The 18,778-nt window shown below is 42.6% G+C and overlaps 1 protein-coding gene across 4 annotated transcripts in view; it reads right to left on the bottom strand.

The window, feature by feature from the left end:
- Positions 1-753: 753 nt before the first annotated feature.
- The window catches only part of PDE1C (phosphodiesterase 1C), a 398,369-nt gene continuing 380,344 nt past the window's right edge, over positions 754-18,778 (bottom strand). For 2 of the 4 annotated variants that reach the window (XM_062179212.1, XM_062179213.1), the window contains one exon: positions 754-2,808. In XM_062179212.1, coding sequence (XP_062035196.1) covers positions 2,639-2,808 — 170 coding nt within the window. In that variant the 3' untranslated portion in view covers positions 754-2,638. Of the gene's footprint in view, positions 2,809-14,497; positions 14,581-18,778 lie in introns of those variants that run through there. The other 2 variants (XM_062179211.1, XM_062179209.1) reach the window with 2 other exon arrangements.

Below are 18,778 nucleotides of genomic sequence, written 5' to 3' on the forward strand. Positions count from 1 at the left end.
AGCGAGAGGTGGCCGTGATAGCTGGAAGGCTGAGAGCCCCAGGAGTATGGGGACACAGTCAAGAGGGAGTGTTGGGAAAGGGGGATGTCAGTTTTCCTCATGAATACAAAAACACACTATACAGTACAGAGTGACGTAGAAACCGGGTGCTATGGTGTCCGACTACAAACTTTAAGCTATTTATCTGAAGTTTAAGATTTAACTAGGTGTTCTAGAACTACTGACACTGCTCTCTAACTCAAGACTATTTACTGCACTCTACAAGAAATTGTAGCTAACAGTTGAGTCCTTACTATAGACCCAGCCCTCTGCTACGCTGAGTTGGGTATGACTCTTACTTTATAGCTGAGGAAACTAGAGAGACTACATATGATTCATGCAGCCAGGGTTTAATTGTAAGTTTTCTAATTCCCAAATCCAAGTTCTTAACTCCTAGGTGTACAGCTTAGTGTGGAATGATTTGAACTGGGTTGACAACACAAGTGTTAATTTGATGAGCCCTTGTTATGGCTTATTCCTATCAGCAAACTTGTTGGGGCTCTAGGCAGGAGAAAGTTACAAAAGCTATCGCCAGAATCAGAAAATGGGCAAGAATAAGTTTATACCACTCACCTTGATGAGCTATTCAGGGCTGAATAGGGCCAAACTTAGGGGAAATGCAACTTAAAAATACCAGAATTCCAAAGATGACTCAGTCTTTTTAAAATATCTTTTAATGTACTGTCAGAATATAATCAGCATGTATACATAATCTATTAGGCAAAAATAAGCATTTTACAAGTAGAGTGTTAACATTCATACACTTAAGTGTTAGCAAAGGTTGGAAACCAGAGCAAAGAATGCAGCAGAAAGGACCTTCCCAAGCAAAGTGCCTTCACCATTAGGCAGCACAGCTACCCTGACGCATCACATAAAAGTGCTGAGAAACAGATGGGGGTAGTGGCCTCATCCGATGATGTTCCCCGTGGGCCTCCTTGGGTAGCCAAATGGCTCAGCACAGCAAGCACAACATCCTCTCTAGGCAAACAGTAAATTCCTGTTGCGTTACCTTAGATCCACTAGCCTGCAGAGGGGTTTTCTGCCCAGTTACCAGGCAGGGAATTAAGAATTACAAACGGTCTCACTTAACATAGTCACAGTGGGAATTCCTTTGGTATAGCAACTATACTCCCCTGAAGTACCATCACAAACCCCAATACATAAACTGATCGGAGGCATGCTGACTAGTGAACACTGGGGTTTGTGCAACCTGAATCACTGCAGCTCATTGGCAATGAACCTCTTGCATTCAAGTCCTGAAGGTTAGCCATCAGAAGAGCTTCTTTATGGGACTACTTGGGAGTGTTGCCCTGAACACGGGATCTTTGCTGCTTCCGTATATGTATGTTACTCACCAGGCTCAGCAACTGCAGTCAAAGCCTACATGATGATGCAAAATGCATATAGGAACCTCACTTCCTAGCTAAGCAAACTGAGGGGTGTGTGTGTGTGTGTGTTTAAAGAATTATGCCATTAAACCATGGAACACATTTAAATGAAGCCAGAGTAGGATGAGGGTTAGGCCTACTGACAAACGCCTAGGTTTCCTGGTAAACCAGGCCATTTCTGAAGGGATTGAATGTTGTCCTGGCCTTGAACGTTTCCTTCACTTCTGTGACTTTTTCTCAAGTGAAAACTCCATGGAGACACACAGAAGGGATAAAGATGCCACCATGAAGGAAGTGTCCTAAAGACCATTACTCCACCAGCTGTGAGCAATTGGGATCCCAAAGAGCTTCAGAAACGCTGCCTACTAGAAGATGCAACATCTAACTTAAAGGTATTTCTGGTCTTCTGGAAGAAAGCCTACAAACAAGGAGTAACTAGGATCGTTATTTTACATTCTCTTGCCCCAGGACCACAGAACCAAGCTAATATCCCTGTGAATCTGAAATATGGGGTCTTGCAGACATAGGTCATTGAATTCTAGCATTGTCTACTGTGGGTAGAAATTATAGGAAAACCAAACCAAATATGTTCCATGTAAACTCAAATCCATAAAGGTATACTGAGACTATTGGGTATGAGATGTGATGAAAAATTAAATCTTAAACTTAGATCTGCTTTTGTAAAAATCTGAATTTTGAAATACCTGTAAACCTAATTCATAACTGGTCTCTAAGATTGCTCCACTCAGAACCACAAATCTTTTTGAATGCCCTTTGAAAGTTACATACTTGAATTTTGAGTCTAACAATTATGTATACTCTAAAGATTTTTAAAGTGCATTTCTTAAATACATCAATTAAGTCAGTATTGGGAAAGTCAGATTTTAGTTAATATGGCAATTTCACTTTTCCAAGCAGGTCTCATTGTATCTTGGTCCCACTTGGACTTTGAAATGCATTGAAAATAGCCCTTTTTACTAGCTTGTTTCTGGAATCTGATTAACACCCCCTCCTCCCAGTCAATGATCAGGTCTATAAGGGAATGACAAAACTGAACATCACATACAGCCTTCATGTCGCCTTAATGCAGTCAACGTGACAGTACCAGCTCCAACTGGTTCCAAGGGTGTTGCAGGTGTGTATCACTAAGTCCAGTGACTGCTAAGAGGCAGATGGACGAGCCCTTCTTCACTCCCTCTTATCTCCTTGACTTATTTTCTGTTCCAGTTATGGGAGATGTTCTGAATCTTTTTCAGTTTGATTCTCTGATCTAGCATCTTGTACCTTGCAGGATGCTCGTCAGTCTTCTTTGGGACTGAAGGTGCGTAGGAGCTGGATGCATAAGCAGGGCGTTTAAAGTGACGCAGAGGAGGCTTGATGACTGGATACCACAGAAAGAAAGACAAAAAAACCATTAGCCTCAGCAATGACATGGCATGACTTAAGAATTTTGGGCAACTTCCTCTTTTCTTAAACAGTGGTTATTGAATTACCAATAGATGAATAAGCCCACTATCGCCTCAGTCAGTTAAAGACAACAAATGGCCGCATACATAGCATAGAAAGGGTTAAGGAAGCGCGATGTGACACTAGGGTCACCTCTGGGACCTGTAAAGCAAAATGGAGTCCTCCGTCATGGTTAGCACTTGGCATCACGTGTAGGAACTTGGGGTTTTGGATAGTGGTGCTCAATCTGAGTGACAAGGATATCACTGAATTTTCAAGACCCATCTAAAACAACTCTGAAACCAATGCATACACGGGTCAAAGATCAACATGTCAAGCACAGGATAAGATACCCAACAATTTTTATCATTGTGGAATTGTGAACTAGATCAACAATGATACTGATATTCCTATACAAAGCTAAAATTGGAAAAACAAGGGCCAGTGTTGTGCCGTAGTGAGTTAAGCTGTCACCTGTGATGTTGGCATCCCATATGGGTACTGGCTTGAGTCCCGGGTGCTCTACATCCAATCCAGCACCCTGCTAATGGCCTGGGAAAGCAGTGGAGGAAAGTACTTGGGCCATTGTACACACAATGGTAGCAGGGACTCGAGCACTTGGGCCATCTTATGCCTTCCTAGACACATTGGCAGGGAGCTAGACTTGAAACAGAGCATCTGGGACTCTAATTGGCCCTCTAATAGGAAATACTGGCATCATATGAAATGCTGGCATTGCAGGTAGCAGTTTAATCAGCTATGCCACTCTGCCAGCCCCAGAGTTCAAATCCGTATGTTCTAGGGTTTTTTAACCCCACAAACTCATTAGAGCCCCATCCTACTAAGTGAAAGAGGTCAGTCTGTAAAGGTTACATAACATATGATTACATTTATGTGGCACTTAAATTCTTAGAGGTAGAGTCACAGATGAGACAGAAGTCTCCCATCCACTGGTTTACACCCTGAATGGCTGCAATGGCCAGAGCTGGGCTGATCTGAAGCCAGGAGCTTCTTTCAGGTCTCCCACACAGGTTACAGGGATCTAAACACTTGAGCCATCTTCTGTTTTCCCAGGCCATAGGAGAGAGCTGGGTCCTAAGCAGAGCAGCTGGGACCTGAACTGGCAACCATATGGGATGCTGGGGCTTAGCCTACTATACCACAGCACCAGCCCCCAAAGCTTCTATTTTTTTCTTATTTGAAAGGGAGTTAGAGAGACAGAGCTTCATCCACTGGTTCACACCTCAAATGACTACAACAGCTGGTGCTGGGCCAGTCCAAATCCGGGAGCTTCTGGGTTTCCCATGTGGGTTGCAGGGGGCCCAAGGACTTGTCCTGCTTTCCCAGAACATTATCGGGAAGCTAGATTGAAAGTGGAGTAGCTGGTATAACTAGTACTCCAACAGTATTTTTTTTTCACTTTGTGTTGCTATATGGGGGCAAACTGTTGAAATCGTTACCTAATATATACTAAACTGATCTTTTGTATATAAAGAGAATTGAAAATGAATCATGATGTGATTGGAAGGGGAGAGGGAGTGGGAAAGGGGAGGGTTGTGGGTGGGAGGGAAGTTTTGGGAGGGGGAAGCCATTGTAACCCATAAGCTGTAGTTTGGAAATTTATATTCATTAAATAAAAGTTTAATTAAAAAAAAAAGAAAGTGGAGTAGCTGGGACTTGAGCTAGCACCCATATAGGATAATGGTGTTGCAGGCGGCGGCTTAACCCACTATTCCACAAGGCCAGCCCCTGTGTGATGCTCTTGAAAGGACAAAGATTATAGGATGACAAGACAAAAGATGGTGACCTCTAGGGTTTTGGATGAAGGAAGAATGCTTAAATATAAGTGTACTTCAAGATTTTTATGGAAAATAGAACTAAGATGTTTGTAAGCAAAACAAAAGTATGTATACAAGGAGATCTCAAATATTCATGACTAATGCATAATATGAAAAATACGCACTTAAAACTTTTTTCATCAGAATCAACTTTCATAATGGATTTTCTGATGTATCCTTGCAGGTGATAGAGGCTTTGTAGAGCACTCAAACTATTCCATATGATACCATAGTGGTAGATACACAGCACTACACACCTCAAAATCCATATGCCTTTGTAGCACAAGGAGGGATTCTTAATGAACAGAAATAAAACACTATTTAGGAGGTCCTAGAAATACCAGAATTCAAAATGGCTAAAACACAACCAAACTGCATCACAAATAGAGGAAAGGACCTCCCGGAGGAAGGTGGTGCAATGGTCACCTAAGTAACTCTGGAATCTGTAAGTCAGGGGGAAAACTCTGCACACAGAATAGTGTACTATAATTGATCAAGTTGTTTCGGGGGGGTACAGCTTAAGAATTCTAACTCCACTCTACATACACTGGAATTGATCAAGAATGTAAGTGGAGAGTTGATGGTAAGAATGATGGGCATGGGAGTATAGATACAGAGGAGGCTGGAATAAGCTGTGGTACTGGATTAGACTTGGAGTTGGATGGATTCACCTATAGCTTAACAGATAGATGGTTATACAAATACTTAGTGATGCACACATTAGCATACACACACTTCCTTGTTCTGTCTGCTGAAGTGGTCTCAAAGCGAGGAAATGATTATAGCCTCAGAAGCTTCAATAGCAATAAGCATACCTAATGACAAGTTACTTAATACCACTCCAATAAAAGGAAATGGGCATGGGGCCAGCCTCATAGTGGGTAAAGCTGCCACCTATGGTGCTGGCATCCTATATGGGTGCCAGTTTGAGTCCCAGCTGCACCACTTCCAATCCAGCTCTCTGCCGTGGCCTGGGAAAGCAGTGGAAGATGGCCCAAGTCCTTGGGCCCCTGCAATCACGTGGGAGACCCAGAAGAAGCTCCTGGCTCCTGGCTTTGGGTTGGCGCAGCTCTGGCCACTGTAGCCAAGTAGAGTGAGCCAGCAGGTGAAGGACCCCCCCCCCCCGACCCTGCCCTGTGTAACTCCAACTTTCATATATTTTTAGGAAATGGGGCTCCTTGTAAGAATGACTGACTCTAGGACTAAAGTACAAAATACACAAAAGTACTAAAAAGCAAACACATGTACACAATGATAAATGAATCCTGAATAAAGAACTGAAAAGCCGAAGCTAGGACAACTTGAGCAATAAGATAAATCAGGCAGTGTTGGATTATAAGCCAAAGTATAAAATATCCATGAGTCCATCCTGATATCAGTGAGTGAATGTGGCATAATAGACAAGCTACCTGGAATTCTGCATAAGAGACCTACATATTTGTACCTTCTTCAAGGAAGGAGGAGCCCTTAGCATGAGCTGGTTGTAATAATATCCTTCCAAAGAAGTATCTCTGAGAATGAAGCAAGAGAGTAGCTTACAGTGAAAGAATCAACACGACCCCACCCAGGAGCCCAAGGTTGACATCAAAAGTGTTGGTAGGACGTACCTTGGATAGTACTGATGAAAACTAACATTTACCTCTGTGGTCTCTGTACAACATACAACCTCACTATAATATCACATATATCCCAGTTGAAGGGCATTCCTCAAGGTCATCAAAAACAAGGGATGACTGGGCAACCATCACAGCCAAAGGGGACCTAGGGGGATCACTATGAAGTGACGCTGGAAGGGAAAGTCACAAGGCAACAACTGGGATATCTGACTACAAGTAGGAACTTCAGGAAACCATGTGTGTATCATCTGTCTTCTGCCCACAGAAGTGCAGGTTGAAGACCAGCTAACTCCTCCTCCCTCCAGTACTCCTGCTGTAGACCTGCACCAGCTCTCCTGTTCAGTGAGAGGATATAAATAGGAATAAAGATCCACAACCGGTTACAACACATGGAAGATAGAGCAGATGTAACTAGGTGAAAGCTGTGACAGAGCCATGATAGGGTTGACTAGTTACCCCAACACTAGCTCTTGCTGGAGACCATGCCATGTAAAAAGTTAAGGAAGGATGGTGATGCACAAATGGGCCAGTTGGACAGATGGGTCAAATCCCTGAGGCTACCTTTGTGGAAAAAAAAATCTTCCAATGGTGCATTTAAGCATAGTGTCCATGATAAAGCAAAACATTAGGAACAACTTAAATACACAATCATATAAGAATAAATTAATTTGGGGTACATTCTTAAAATATAGACCTGACACTATAGATGGTATAGATATCAACAAAGTTGTATAATACTATTAAAAGCAGTACATATGATCATTACTATAAATAAGCACATGTATAGGAAAACCTGAAATACTTTCGTAAGCACAGCAGTGGTTACTTCTGAGTAGCATAAACATTTTCTTTTGGTTGTCTATACTCTAATTTTTCTATGATCATTTTAAGTATGCAATTCTCTAAGGATCACTGGAACTATTCTACAAATCACACCTAATAATTGGTAGAATTGTTCCTTTTGTGTTAATCTAGACATCTAAATAGCAGAATACTTTTTTACAGCCTCCAGACTAATAGGCATATGTATTCATTGACTTTGAATACCTGCTGGGTACTGCTGAGCTAGCATTGAAGGGAGCAAATTCTTGTCCTAGTGAGGTTACTATTCTAGTAATACCCTCAAATTTGTGAATCGCTTGAAGAAACATTTTCATGTGTAAGATGTGCTATGACTACAAGCTCTTTAATACCCACACCAACTTGGCCTTCTAACGTCCCAAAGTGCAGTAAACACATTCAACAAAAGGCCCTATTTTGACTTTGTATATATTCTATAACTCAGGAGAACAGAGTTGAAGATCTGGGGGTACCTAATTGGGGTTTCTTCTAGGTAAACAAGAGATCATGGCACAAAACTCTTTAGGAATAAACACTACTGTTACCTGGATATAGTGAGGAGAGAGCACACTTCAGATGAAAGATTGTTGGAATTGCCCGGGCTACCTGATTTACTGCTCTTCAAAGTCAGTCCCTCTCCATATTCATTCTATTTTCTCTACTCAGCATGAATCCAGCCAAAGTATTATTGAATTCCTCACATCTCAGCATGAAGAAACATTTGCCATTTGCTTAGAATCCTGACTGTCAGAATAGAAACTCTCCTTGCCATTGGAGATGCTGCAAATAGAGTTGAACCTGCTGATAGAGACCCGCTCCCCAGTGAGATGGTGGGAATAGTTATACACCTGCTGTCACTCTTGCTCAAAACATGGGAAAAGGGAAAATTTCATACAGTGCTACTCTGTATGCATTCCTGGCCTCTCCCATCTAGAGGAGAATGTGCTGTGATGACGGGGCACAACAGCAGAGCCAGGAAGAAGGCACCATCTTGAACTTAATGTGGACCTTTCTTTTAGGGTACAGGTGTGAACTTCTGGGGTACTCCTGTTTGCCCTCTGGTAATTCCTGATGTATTGGATCTCGGCCTCCTGACAATGAATGGGTACTACTCACAGCCAGGCCCAACCAGTAGTACAACTTCCCTCCCTGGTGTAGAACAACCAAGCTAGGACAGGGCCCTGAGCCCCTACCCCATACTTATCAAGTTGAACACTTCTTCCCTTTGAAGACACGTTCAACAGGTCTGTCTCATCTCGGTGATTGACTGGAGACAATCTATTTAGCTAATGAAGACTTTGACTAAGGCACTATTTCCGCCTAGAAACTGAACTTGGGAAAATCATTATCAAATATGACTAGGAAAAGACAGCTCAAGACAAATTAATACATCATTGTATCCTTATAACTATATGCAATTTTTAAAGTAAAAGATATCCTAAGAGTTCTCATCTACTTACACTCATCACTTTCATGAATTGCCATTATTCCTGACTCTCTGCCCCTTCTCCTGTTACCACCAACTTGAATTTCTTTTACTCCCTTGTACTTGATGGCTGCTTTTTCTAGGCATGGGAAAATATTATACAGAGTTATCTTTCTCCAGAAAAATTGTTACTCAACAAACTAATACAATTGTTAGTTGTGTTTGGGTATTCTAACATAAATGAGGGGTTCAAAAGTTTTGTTTATGATTTATCAGTCTGTTTCCCAAAGCACTCTTGAATAAAGTGTGCAATAGATTTGAGGAGAGGGAGAGCTTCCAGTCTCGAGTTGAACTGAGTTCAAGTTAAATTAGGATCTTCTCACCAGAACTTGATGCCTTAGATGATGGTGATCTACATTGTGAGTCCCTGAGAACAGCCGATAGACTGTAGCTTTTCTCAATTTTATTTGAAGAGTCCCTTTATCAGTAGCATTCAATAGTGTTCAACAGAAAACACTATGGTATCTGATGTAATTTATTGTTTTTCCAAATCCTAAGCCATCCTCTCAATATACCCTTGTTCTTACCCAAGAGCAAGACTGAGGAGTCACTAGTTCCCATCCACATTTGAATCTGGCCTAATTCCCTGAAGTTAAATGTGACTTCTAGTTCTTTGAAAGAACTTCAAGGTGATTGTTTGAACCACCAAGCCGAAGTGCAATGGCATATTCAAGTAGTGAACTTCTCAATCTCTAACACGGCATCCCCTCAAATGGCAACATCTTGGCCTATGGTTAGCTTCTGAATAAATGCTAATAGTAGCACCTTAAAAAAGTGTTGGGCATCTGTTCATTCAAATATAGCATCATGAAATGTGACCTTTTGAAAACATTTCCATCAATAGCTATTTTCTATCTGTACAGACACTAAACAAGATAATTTATTGCTACTTAAATGTTTCATATGAATAAGAAATATTCCTGTCATTTATGCCTAAAATCTGCTAAAACCAGTATCTACTTGTGATATTGGCCTAATCGTGAGGAGAGCCCTTGTAAAAATGCACAGACGTCACCTAAGTTCTGCAAGGAATTCCAATGTTAACCTCAGTGCCATTGAGGACAGAACATAAGAACTGAACCCTGTGGTTTTCATTTCAGGATCCACTATGGTCGCTTAAAAAAATGCATTGTGTACTAGGTACAAGGCTAAGAATTTAAGGTGAACTAGCACTTAATCACTATGCTCCTGCAACACAAGCATTACTATGACCCCATTTCTGGGTGAGGAAATGGGCTGAGTTGAAGTAATGACTTTGTGGTAATGACTCAGGAAAAAACAAGTGTCCTATTAGAAGGTCTGTTAAATTACTGCCTTCATATCTTCACTGATCTGGGCCAACCTGGAATGCTAACAGGTATTCCAAAAGTCTAGGTGATGGAGAAGAGAGACACTCAAGACTGAACTCAAGGAATTTAGGTGAAAATGTTATTAAAGTGATCATCAACCCTGCCTTCAATAAGATCTGAGAACCATGCAGGGAGTTCTTAAATCCTGTTGTGCAAGTTTTATCTCAGAGCATTGACAGTAGAACCTGTGGGGATGGGATTGAGACCACACGAGTTCTTAAAGCTCACCAGATAATTCCACCATGCCAGATAGAGTGCTTCAACCTCTAAACCTCTTCCTCATCTTCAATCCATTATCTTGGGTGCAGTTCCCACCATCCTTGGAACATAGCCAGATTGAGTTCTAGCTGTCATTTTACATGGGTACCTCATTTCAGTTCCTGTCTTTAAAAATGTAGATAATGGCCGTCGCAGCGGCTCACTAGGCTAATCCTCCGCCTTGCGGCGCCGGCACACCAGGTTCTAGTCCCGGTCGGGGCGCCGGATTCTATCCCGGTTGCCCCTCTTCCAGGCCAGCTCTCTGCTGTGGCCAGGGAGTGCAGTGGAGGATGGCCCAAGTGCTTGGGTCCTGCACCCCATGGGAGACCAGGAGAAGCACCTGGCTCCTGCCATCGGATCAGCGTGGTGCACCAGCTGCAGCGCGCTACCGCGGCGGCCATTGGAGGGTGAACCAATGGCAAAAGGAAGACGAAGACCTTTCTCTCTGTCTCTCTCTCACTGTCCACTCTGCCTGTCAAAAATAAATAAATAAATAAATAAAAATGTAGATAATGACACCCCCTTCAAAGGTCTGTAGTGAGAATGAAAACTTATGCCTGTGAAAGCAGCCAGCACATTGCTTGGCACATAGTAGTGCTCACTCAATATAGTGTCATCCCTTTGCTGAGATGAAGACCCTGTGTTTTGGGAATAATTTGGGAGATTTGCAACTGCCAGAACAATTCAGTAGCAGCATCCTTTTCCAACTATGGAATTCATTTGTTCCCCTGAAAGGCAAAAAACATTAATGAAGTCATGTTGATAGGAATCCCTTCCTTTGTAGAAGCATGACTTGGCAACGTTTGCCGAACCAGAAAATTACTCTTAAACCATGCACATTAGATGTAAGGTTGTCTAAGGTGATAAATCTAGCTTTAAAATCTTCAAGATGTGTTTCATATTAAAACCTGAAATGATTAAGTCCATTATCTATATCTTAAAGATGGCTCTTCAAGAAGATACCTCTACAGTTTCCACCTTTTCATCTCAGTACAAAGTTCAAGGGCTGGAAGTAGGAAGCAGGCAGCCTACACTCTGAGCTTGACCAACAGGAGCCCAGTTGACTGAGCTTGAACCAAGCCACCATTGGTCTGGTATGGAAAGATCACCTGGGTAGCACTTCCAGATCCCCTTGAAAATGTGTCTGTAAATAAACCATACAGTTCTGTCCTTAATCCACCTCAACCATCTACCTGTAAGTACCAGCCCTGAATGCACATGGGATCATCCAGGGAGACTTACAAAGTACTGATGCCCAGGCTATTCACCTAAAAGTGTCTGAACTAACTAGTCATTTTGGAGAGGAGCCCAAGCACTAGTATGTTTGAAATACGACTGATCCTAACTGTGCTTGGGATTGAGAACCACTATGTTGGAATGAGTTTGTGAATGAGTTGGCTTACAGTACAGTCACATGCCACATATCTGGGTCACTGACAAACTATGATAGCAAACAACATACAGTCTAGATGTATAGCAGGTTAAACCATCTAGGTTTGTACAAGTGCTATCTATAATGATTGTATAATGATGGAATCAACTAATGTATCTCAGAACATATCCCCATTATTAAATGACACATGATTATATAGGTTTACAGGAATGCCTGAAGCTGCTGATAATGGGTTCTGGTCAGTGTGTTCAGACCTGCTCCTTTACCTGTTGGCTAAGAGTTACCAACCCTTGGCCATGTACCAAAATCTGACAGATAAAAGTAAACATTCATAGGCTCTCCTGAGCGAGGCAGGTGGTGGTATGACGAGACAGGGGCTGTGCTATTACCCGCTGTGAGCACTAGGTAAATGAGTAATCCACACTGGCACTCAATGTCTGTCTTCCTTTTGTATAATGGGGAAGATAGTAACCTGCGTGGTGGTTGTAAAGACCTTTAATGGCTCACAGATGAGAAAATGTGTCTGGTACATTATGTGGTGTCCAGTATGTCACAGGTACTTGGAATACCATGACTGTAACAAAGTGCAGGAAGATGAGACGTCATTACAAATGCCTTGTAGTGGTGCCCTGTCTATAGGCTTTATGTCATGCAAAGTCATGTAATTCCCCACATAACTGAATTTTTACTACATGAAAGATTTCGCCATACAACTAAGATGAACTTAGATTTACTTGTCAATATTTGGCAGAGAACATACTACTTTGATTCACAAAGACTAATTATCCAAAGTGTATATTTCTGGAAAACCATAAAGATAAATTTTTCACACTTAAGCTATTTTATGGATCCATTTCACTGAAGTCAAGTGCCTTCCTAAGCAGAACGCAAACATTCTTTGTTCTGAATGATGCAAATGATGTGAAAATACGGGCATTCAGTCACCTTGAGCCATGCCATGAGACAGAAGAGCACTAGAAATCCCAACAGGAAGTGTGACTTGCACAACAAACCATGATAGGAGTTACAGTCCCTGAATTCTAACCTGAAAGTAATTGGGAAACTGTAAGTAGATCGGAAAAATCCCAAGGATAGTTCTGCTTAAGGCTCTGGCTTTCACTTTGCAAGGCATAGTAACTGGAGTCACTTTGGAAACTATTCTTGAACCTTTGGTTCCCTGGTCTTATAGATACATCTGCTTTGTGACTTACTACATGGAAAATTCTTAAAATGTCACAAGAACAGGAACAGTGTATATGCACACTTACAACCTCAGAACTTGAGCACAGTACTGGCAACAGGTGGTGCTGAGAAATATTTAAATGAATGAACAAACTACATCACTCTAGGTAACCTTCATAAACCTCCCATTTACTAAAGAACAAGTGAATCACTTAATATATATACTAGCTGGCAGAATTGACTGGAATCTTCCAAGCCAAATTTTTAAGAGATTTATTTACTTGAAACTCAGAGTTACACAGAGAGAAAGAGGCACAGAGAGGTCTTCCATCCACTGGTTCACTCCCCAGTTGGCTGCAACAGCCAGAGCTGCACCGATCTGAAGCCACAGGTCTCCCACATGGATGCAGGGGCACAAGAACTTGGGCCATCTTCTACTGCTTTCCCAGGCCATAGCAGAGAGCTGGATCAGAAGAGGAGCAGCTGGGACACAAACCGGCACCCATGTGGGATGCTGGCACTGCAGGTGGTGGCTTTACCTGCTACTCCAGAGCACCGGTCTCCAAATACTTCTCCTGTTTCAGCAGCAACATCTTGATAACTAGACTTGCTGCCCTTGTTTAAGAATGTCGGCAAGTCCCTTTCCTCAAGTCGGGGCCTGAGCAGATCTTTGTTCTTATTGAAACATGATGACCTTAGCTCACTTCTGCATGCTTCCCAACAGAGGCACTGAGGTAGGGTTCTGCCTTCCCTGAGTATGAGACAGGGAAAAGAGACAACCTAATGAAACCAAAAAAATCAGCTCTCTACTTGGTCAGGTGTCTGGGACCCGAGCGCCTAATACTGAGGAAATGAAGAATGAAAAATATTCCTCTTTTGTATTATAGTTTATAGTTCTCATTCTATCTGCCCTGGCCTGCCTAAACTGCGTGCTTCATGCTGGTTCAATGGAGAACAGTCTGAAATGACAGCAAGTTAAGTCTGGTGCTGGCTTGGTCTCATCTGCATGTGCATCTTCCCATGTGGGCACGTGAAGACTAGAAGCTTAGGCTACTCAGTAGTCTACACTAACGGGGACCATTATCACTAGAGGCCTGTGAAGATCAGTTCCTCCGGGTTAGAGCCCTGCAGGGTGCTAAGTCAAAGAGCAGCAAATAAGCTTTGAGCCAGTTCTGAGTAGGCGAAGCCTGCCATCCCTGAGACGGAGACAATGCTGAAAGACTGCAGACCGGGCAGAGCCCCTCCACACCCCGACTGTGCTTGAAGCTGGTGCTTGGGGAGCTGAGCTCATCCCCAAGCAGAAAACAGGAGTGAAGCTGCAGCACGGACTCTTCTGCTTCATTCTTTACTCACTGGTAATGAATCGCGCAGAAAATGGCACAGACCTGTCACCTGCTATCTGCCAATTTAGAGGAAGCCATTGATCTGTTCATGCCTCGACTTCCTAATTGACGAAATGGAGGTAATAGTATCTTCCTTTGAAAGTTGCTGTGAGGATTCAATGAGACAATGTTTAAGAGCCTAGCATCTCCCCTGATGTTCATAGACACGCAGTTTACATCAAGGTATCTGCTAAAACCCCACATTAAGGAGAATCAAAATCCTCAGTTTAGAGGTTAATCACTTAAGATACACATAATCTTTTACAAAAACCAACATAAGCTTCCTAAAATGTCTTCTGAACTTGGAGTTGATCAGTTTTCTTCTGAGGAGTCCTCTGGATGGATTCTCTTATCCGTGGTCTCCTAAAACAGGACACAAAAACAAGGTCATTGTGAGCTAGCTGGTATCGGAATGCACACGCACTTTCTACAGCAGGCAGTGTAATTCAGAAGCCGAGCGCATCTACTGCCAACACTACCGTGCACGCCAGCAACTGTGCGCAGGGAGCAGCAATTGGCTACATCTGCATCACTATGTGACTATGGCACTGTACCTTTCCATCTAAGATCATTTTCAACCAAGTGATGTGACAGGTGCCCTGGGGAATCCCCTCAGAGGTGCATCACTGGCCAATCTTCATCGTTAGCAGTTGTGACTGTCAGTGGTGCTGGGGCTCTCGGCTACTCCTCAGGTGAAAGCCGGCGTCTCCAGCTTTCCATCACTGATGGCCCACCTAGGGAGTGTGACTGGTGCACAGGTCCCATAGGGCAACAGGTGACAGTGGCTCTAGGAAAAAATGGCTGCAGGTGCTCTCACATTACCACTCAAGAGGCACGGACGTGTAAGGAAGCTGGGTGATGCCCCCCAGAGCTCCAGGATGACCACCTCGGGAAATTCCAGAAACCACAGAAGCAATTCTTAAATTCTTAAATGGTCCCTAGTGGCTTCTGGAGTCAAGTGATTGGCAGAACTTTCATCACACCAGAATCCTCAAATTGCCAACACCTATCGCGCTGAACGCGTTACAGAGAAAACATTTCACTTCGTGGAAATGTGTATAAAATGTTCGTGAAAACCAAAGTTGTCACAGAAAATAGCTACAGATTTCTCAATGCTCTAATGTAACATGCTTTAAACATACAGAGAAATGCCAAGCACCACACTCTGAATACAATTTAAACAAATCTTAACATTTCCCATATTTGCTCAAATACTTTGAGATTAAATAACTGGCATTGAAATGCCCAAAATACACCCTCTGATACTTCTCTCTCCCCCCCAAATTCTGATAGAATTTTGGTATCATTCTATAAATACATGCATGAGATTGTATTTTTATCCATAAATTACTGTTTTAAAATAAGGTAGTAAATACTGTTGGAATTTGCTTTATATATTTAATATATTCATATATATTTATATTTAATATATTTATATTATTTGCTCAATAAGCATTTGCAACAGCAAAAATTGGAAAATAGGAAACTTGTACAATAGAATGCTATACAGGTATTAAAACAGATGAAGTTTTTCAAAGAACTAGCTCTATATTTTGCAAGAAACTTCTGCTATCCTTAAAAGTGTTTAAAAAGGTGCCCCTTGCAAGGACTGTTGCTTTTTGTTCAAAGCAAACTTAAGTAGTTTACTCACCCCCCATTCTATTTCTGGTATTTGGGGACTGGCTGCTATTTTGTCTTTCATTCTTCATCTTTGTCTTCCCCAAGTTGACCTTGATACACCTTCCTTGTTCACCTGGGAATTTAGCAGCTTAGGCTGGTGTAACATACTGTGATACTGAGGCTTATAAACAAGCTTATTGAGGTTCTGTAGGCTATAGTACAAGATCAGGGTGCCAGCATGGTTGGGCTCTGGTGAGGGCCCTCTTCCTCGCTCAGTTCAGACTGCCAACTTCACTGTTCATGTCACTCTCCATTCCCAAGCCTCTGAGAATCGCTACTCCATCTTCCATCTCTATGGGTTAGTCTCCTCTGGATATTTTATATAATGAAATTATGACATAGCTTTGTGCCTGGCTGCTTCGGAGCCAAAAATTCTTCAAATTTCACCAGTGCTGAAGATTGTATCAGTTCTGCATGTGTGTGAAGATTCCAATTTCAACCTAAATCTCAATACTCATCATTGTCCATCTTTGCATGTGAAGAAACCTCATGGTAGTCCTGACCTGCATTTCCCTAAGGGCCTATGCACACTTTTTTCTACAGATTATTGACCATGTGTCAATCTTCTTTGGAGAAATCTCTTCTGGACCTTTGCTCACTTTTTATTCAGGGTTTTGCCTTATTGTGATTGAGCTGTTGGGGCACTTTATGTATACTAGATATTAACCCATAGTTAGATTCATCATTTATAAATATTTCCTCCCATCATATGCATTGCCTTCTCACTGTATTGGTGAGGTCTTCTGATACACAACAGTTCATTTTTTTCTTAAAGTATTTGAGAGAATTAGAGAAAGGTCTATCCACTGATTCACTCCCCTAATGGTTGGAGCTGGGCAGACCAGAACCCAGGAGTTTCTTTTGGGTCTCCCATGTGGGTGCAGGGGCCCAAGTACTTGGGCAATCTTCAACTGCTTTCCCAGGCCATTAGCAAAGAGCTGGATCAGAACAGGAACAGCTGAGACACAAACTGGTGCCCATATGGGATACTGGCACAGCAGGTGGAGGCTTAGCCTACTATACCACAGCACCAGCCCTCTAGTTCTTCACTTTGTTGGAGTCTAATTTATCTATTGCTTACTTTACTTGGCCTAATGAGTTTTATAGTTATTGCAACCTGATCCCTTCAACTTTCACAATCAGGACTTATAATGACACTTTTGTCTGCTCCATGATCATATTGGGGATGTTATGACCTTGATTACAAGGTTGGTTTGGCCTGGTGGAAAAACTGTCGATGTACTTGGACCTGTAGGCTGGCAGCTTCCTGTGAAGATGAAGCTGTAGCTCTCGGCATCAGGTCAGCAGGAGTTAGTTCAGCCCCTCTGCCTCATGCTATATATCCAGGCTGTGTGTCTAACTCTGTCTCCCTGTGTTCCTCAAGCACATCTAGTGCTTTGTTCTTTCCCGACTCCCCTCAATCTGAGCCCAGCTGTCCCATGGCTTGATCCTGTGTGGTCTTTTGCAAGCGTTCTTCCAAACATTTTAACTTTCCCCATCCTTGAATGTGTCTAGAAGAATGTGTATCAAAGAACGAATGCCTTGGGACATGCTGACTGGAGTTCACAGCTCTTAGCAGCTGAATTTGATTAGACTGACTACACACTAGATCTGAACATGCAGATGGTATGGAAAACATAAGCCTGACATTTGCCAAACCAGGTCCATTGGCTGTGAAATCGAAGGTTTTATAAGGCTATTTACTTATGGTAGTTAAAGTCTCTCATACAGCTGTGTTATCAATACAAGCTCCTCTGGGTGGTATCGTGTGTGGGAGCCAGCCAGGTATGGGAAGAGGGCTGCAGGGGCATCAGAGTCACAGGGAGGCAACATGTGATGCTCCTGGGGGAGCAGGGAGGAGTACAGAGCTGGCTGTCGGAGCAAGCAAGGTGAACAGTGTCTGCTAGCAGTGCATGTTTGGTTACATCAGAACCTCCCCCTTCACTCGACTTGGGACTTCACTCCCCTCAACTTGAGGTAGTCAGAACTCAACCTTATATGCAAATGAGGGTCAAAGACAAGGTGGCCAGGAATTGCTCAACGGCCATAGCAGTCCAGCCCTAGGTGTGCATTGGCAGTGGGAACCAAGGCAGTTCTGCAGATCTTTGTATGTGACCAAAGATTCATTGAAGACGCCACCTGATCAAGAAGTATGACATCAGGAGATGCACACATCAGCACTTTACAGTGGGTTCTTCCAACGCTCTAGAAATAAGTACAATAACCACTGCAGGGGCAAGATGAAGGGGGCCTCCAGAGACCACAGAGCAAGGTCTACTCGGTACTTCAAAGCAAGTTGGGGTAGGTGGAGCAAGTCCAAATTCTAAGTGAACCATTTTTTTTTTTTTGAGAATGGTTCCTTTATGTATAGTCATAAACTAAGAAACTGCTCACTCACAAAGCCCTGTACCCAGCCTTAGAAACATCACTGAGCACCTGACAATGCACAGCACCTTGCTGTACTGGGAGAAAGGAATGATAGTCTCCACTCTGGAAAAAGCCACTTACCAGTAGGTACAATGACACAAATTGCTGTGATGCAATATTAATTCCACCTTGATCTGTGAGAGCTGCGAAGAAGTATTAGCCAAGGAAAACAAGTTCCAGGCAGTCAGAGGTAAAACTTGAGGGCCACTGAGCAGAACAATGAGTCCACTTGTTGGACTTGGGTAGGAGAGCCATGGAAATGGAGCTTGAGAAAGCAGGTAGACATCGACTATGTCTCACCAAAGTTAGTATACCACTGATACTAAAAACTACTGCGTGTACAAATGAGGGAGGGAAATGATATCAATTAAATCATGGCGTTAGTGGCATTCCAATTTCAGAGGAGTTGCAAAGCAATGTGACTCACAGAATGGGAGAAATTGGGCAATTTCCA

The sequence above is a fragment of the Lepus europaeus genome, chromosome 20, assembly GCF_033115175.1.
Source record: "Lepus europaeus isolate LE1 chromosome 20, mLepTim1.pri, whole genome shotgun sequence".
Classification (NCBI taxonomy): domain Eukaryota; kingdom Metazoa; phylum Chordata; class Mammalia; order Lagomorpha; family Leporidae; genus Lepus; species Lepus europaeus.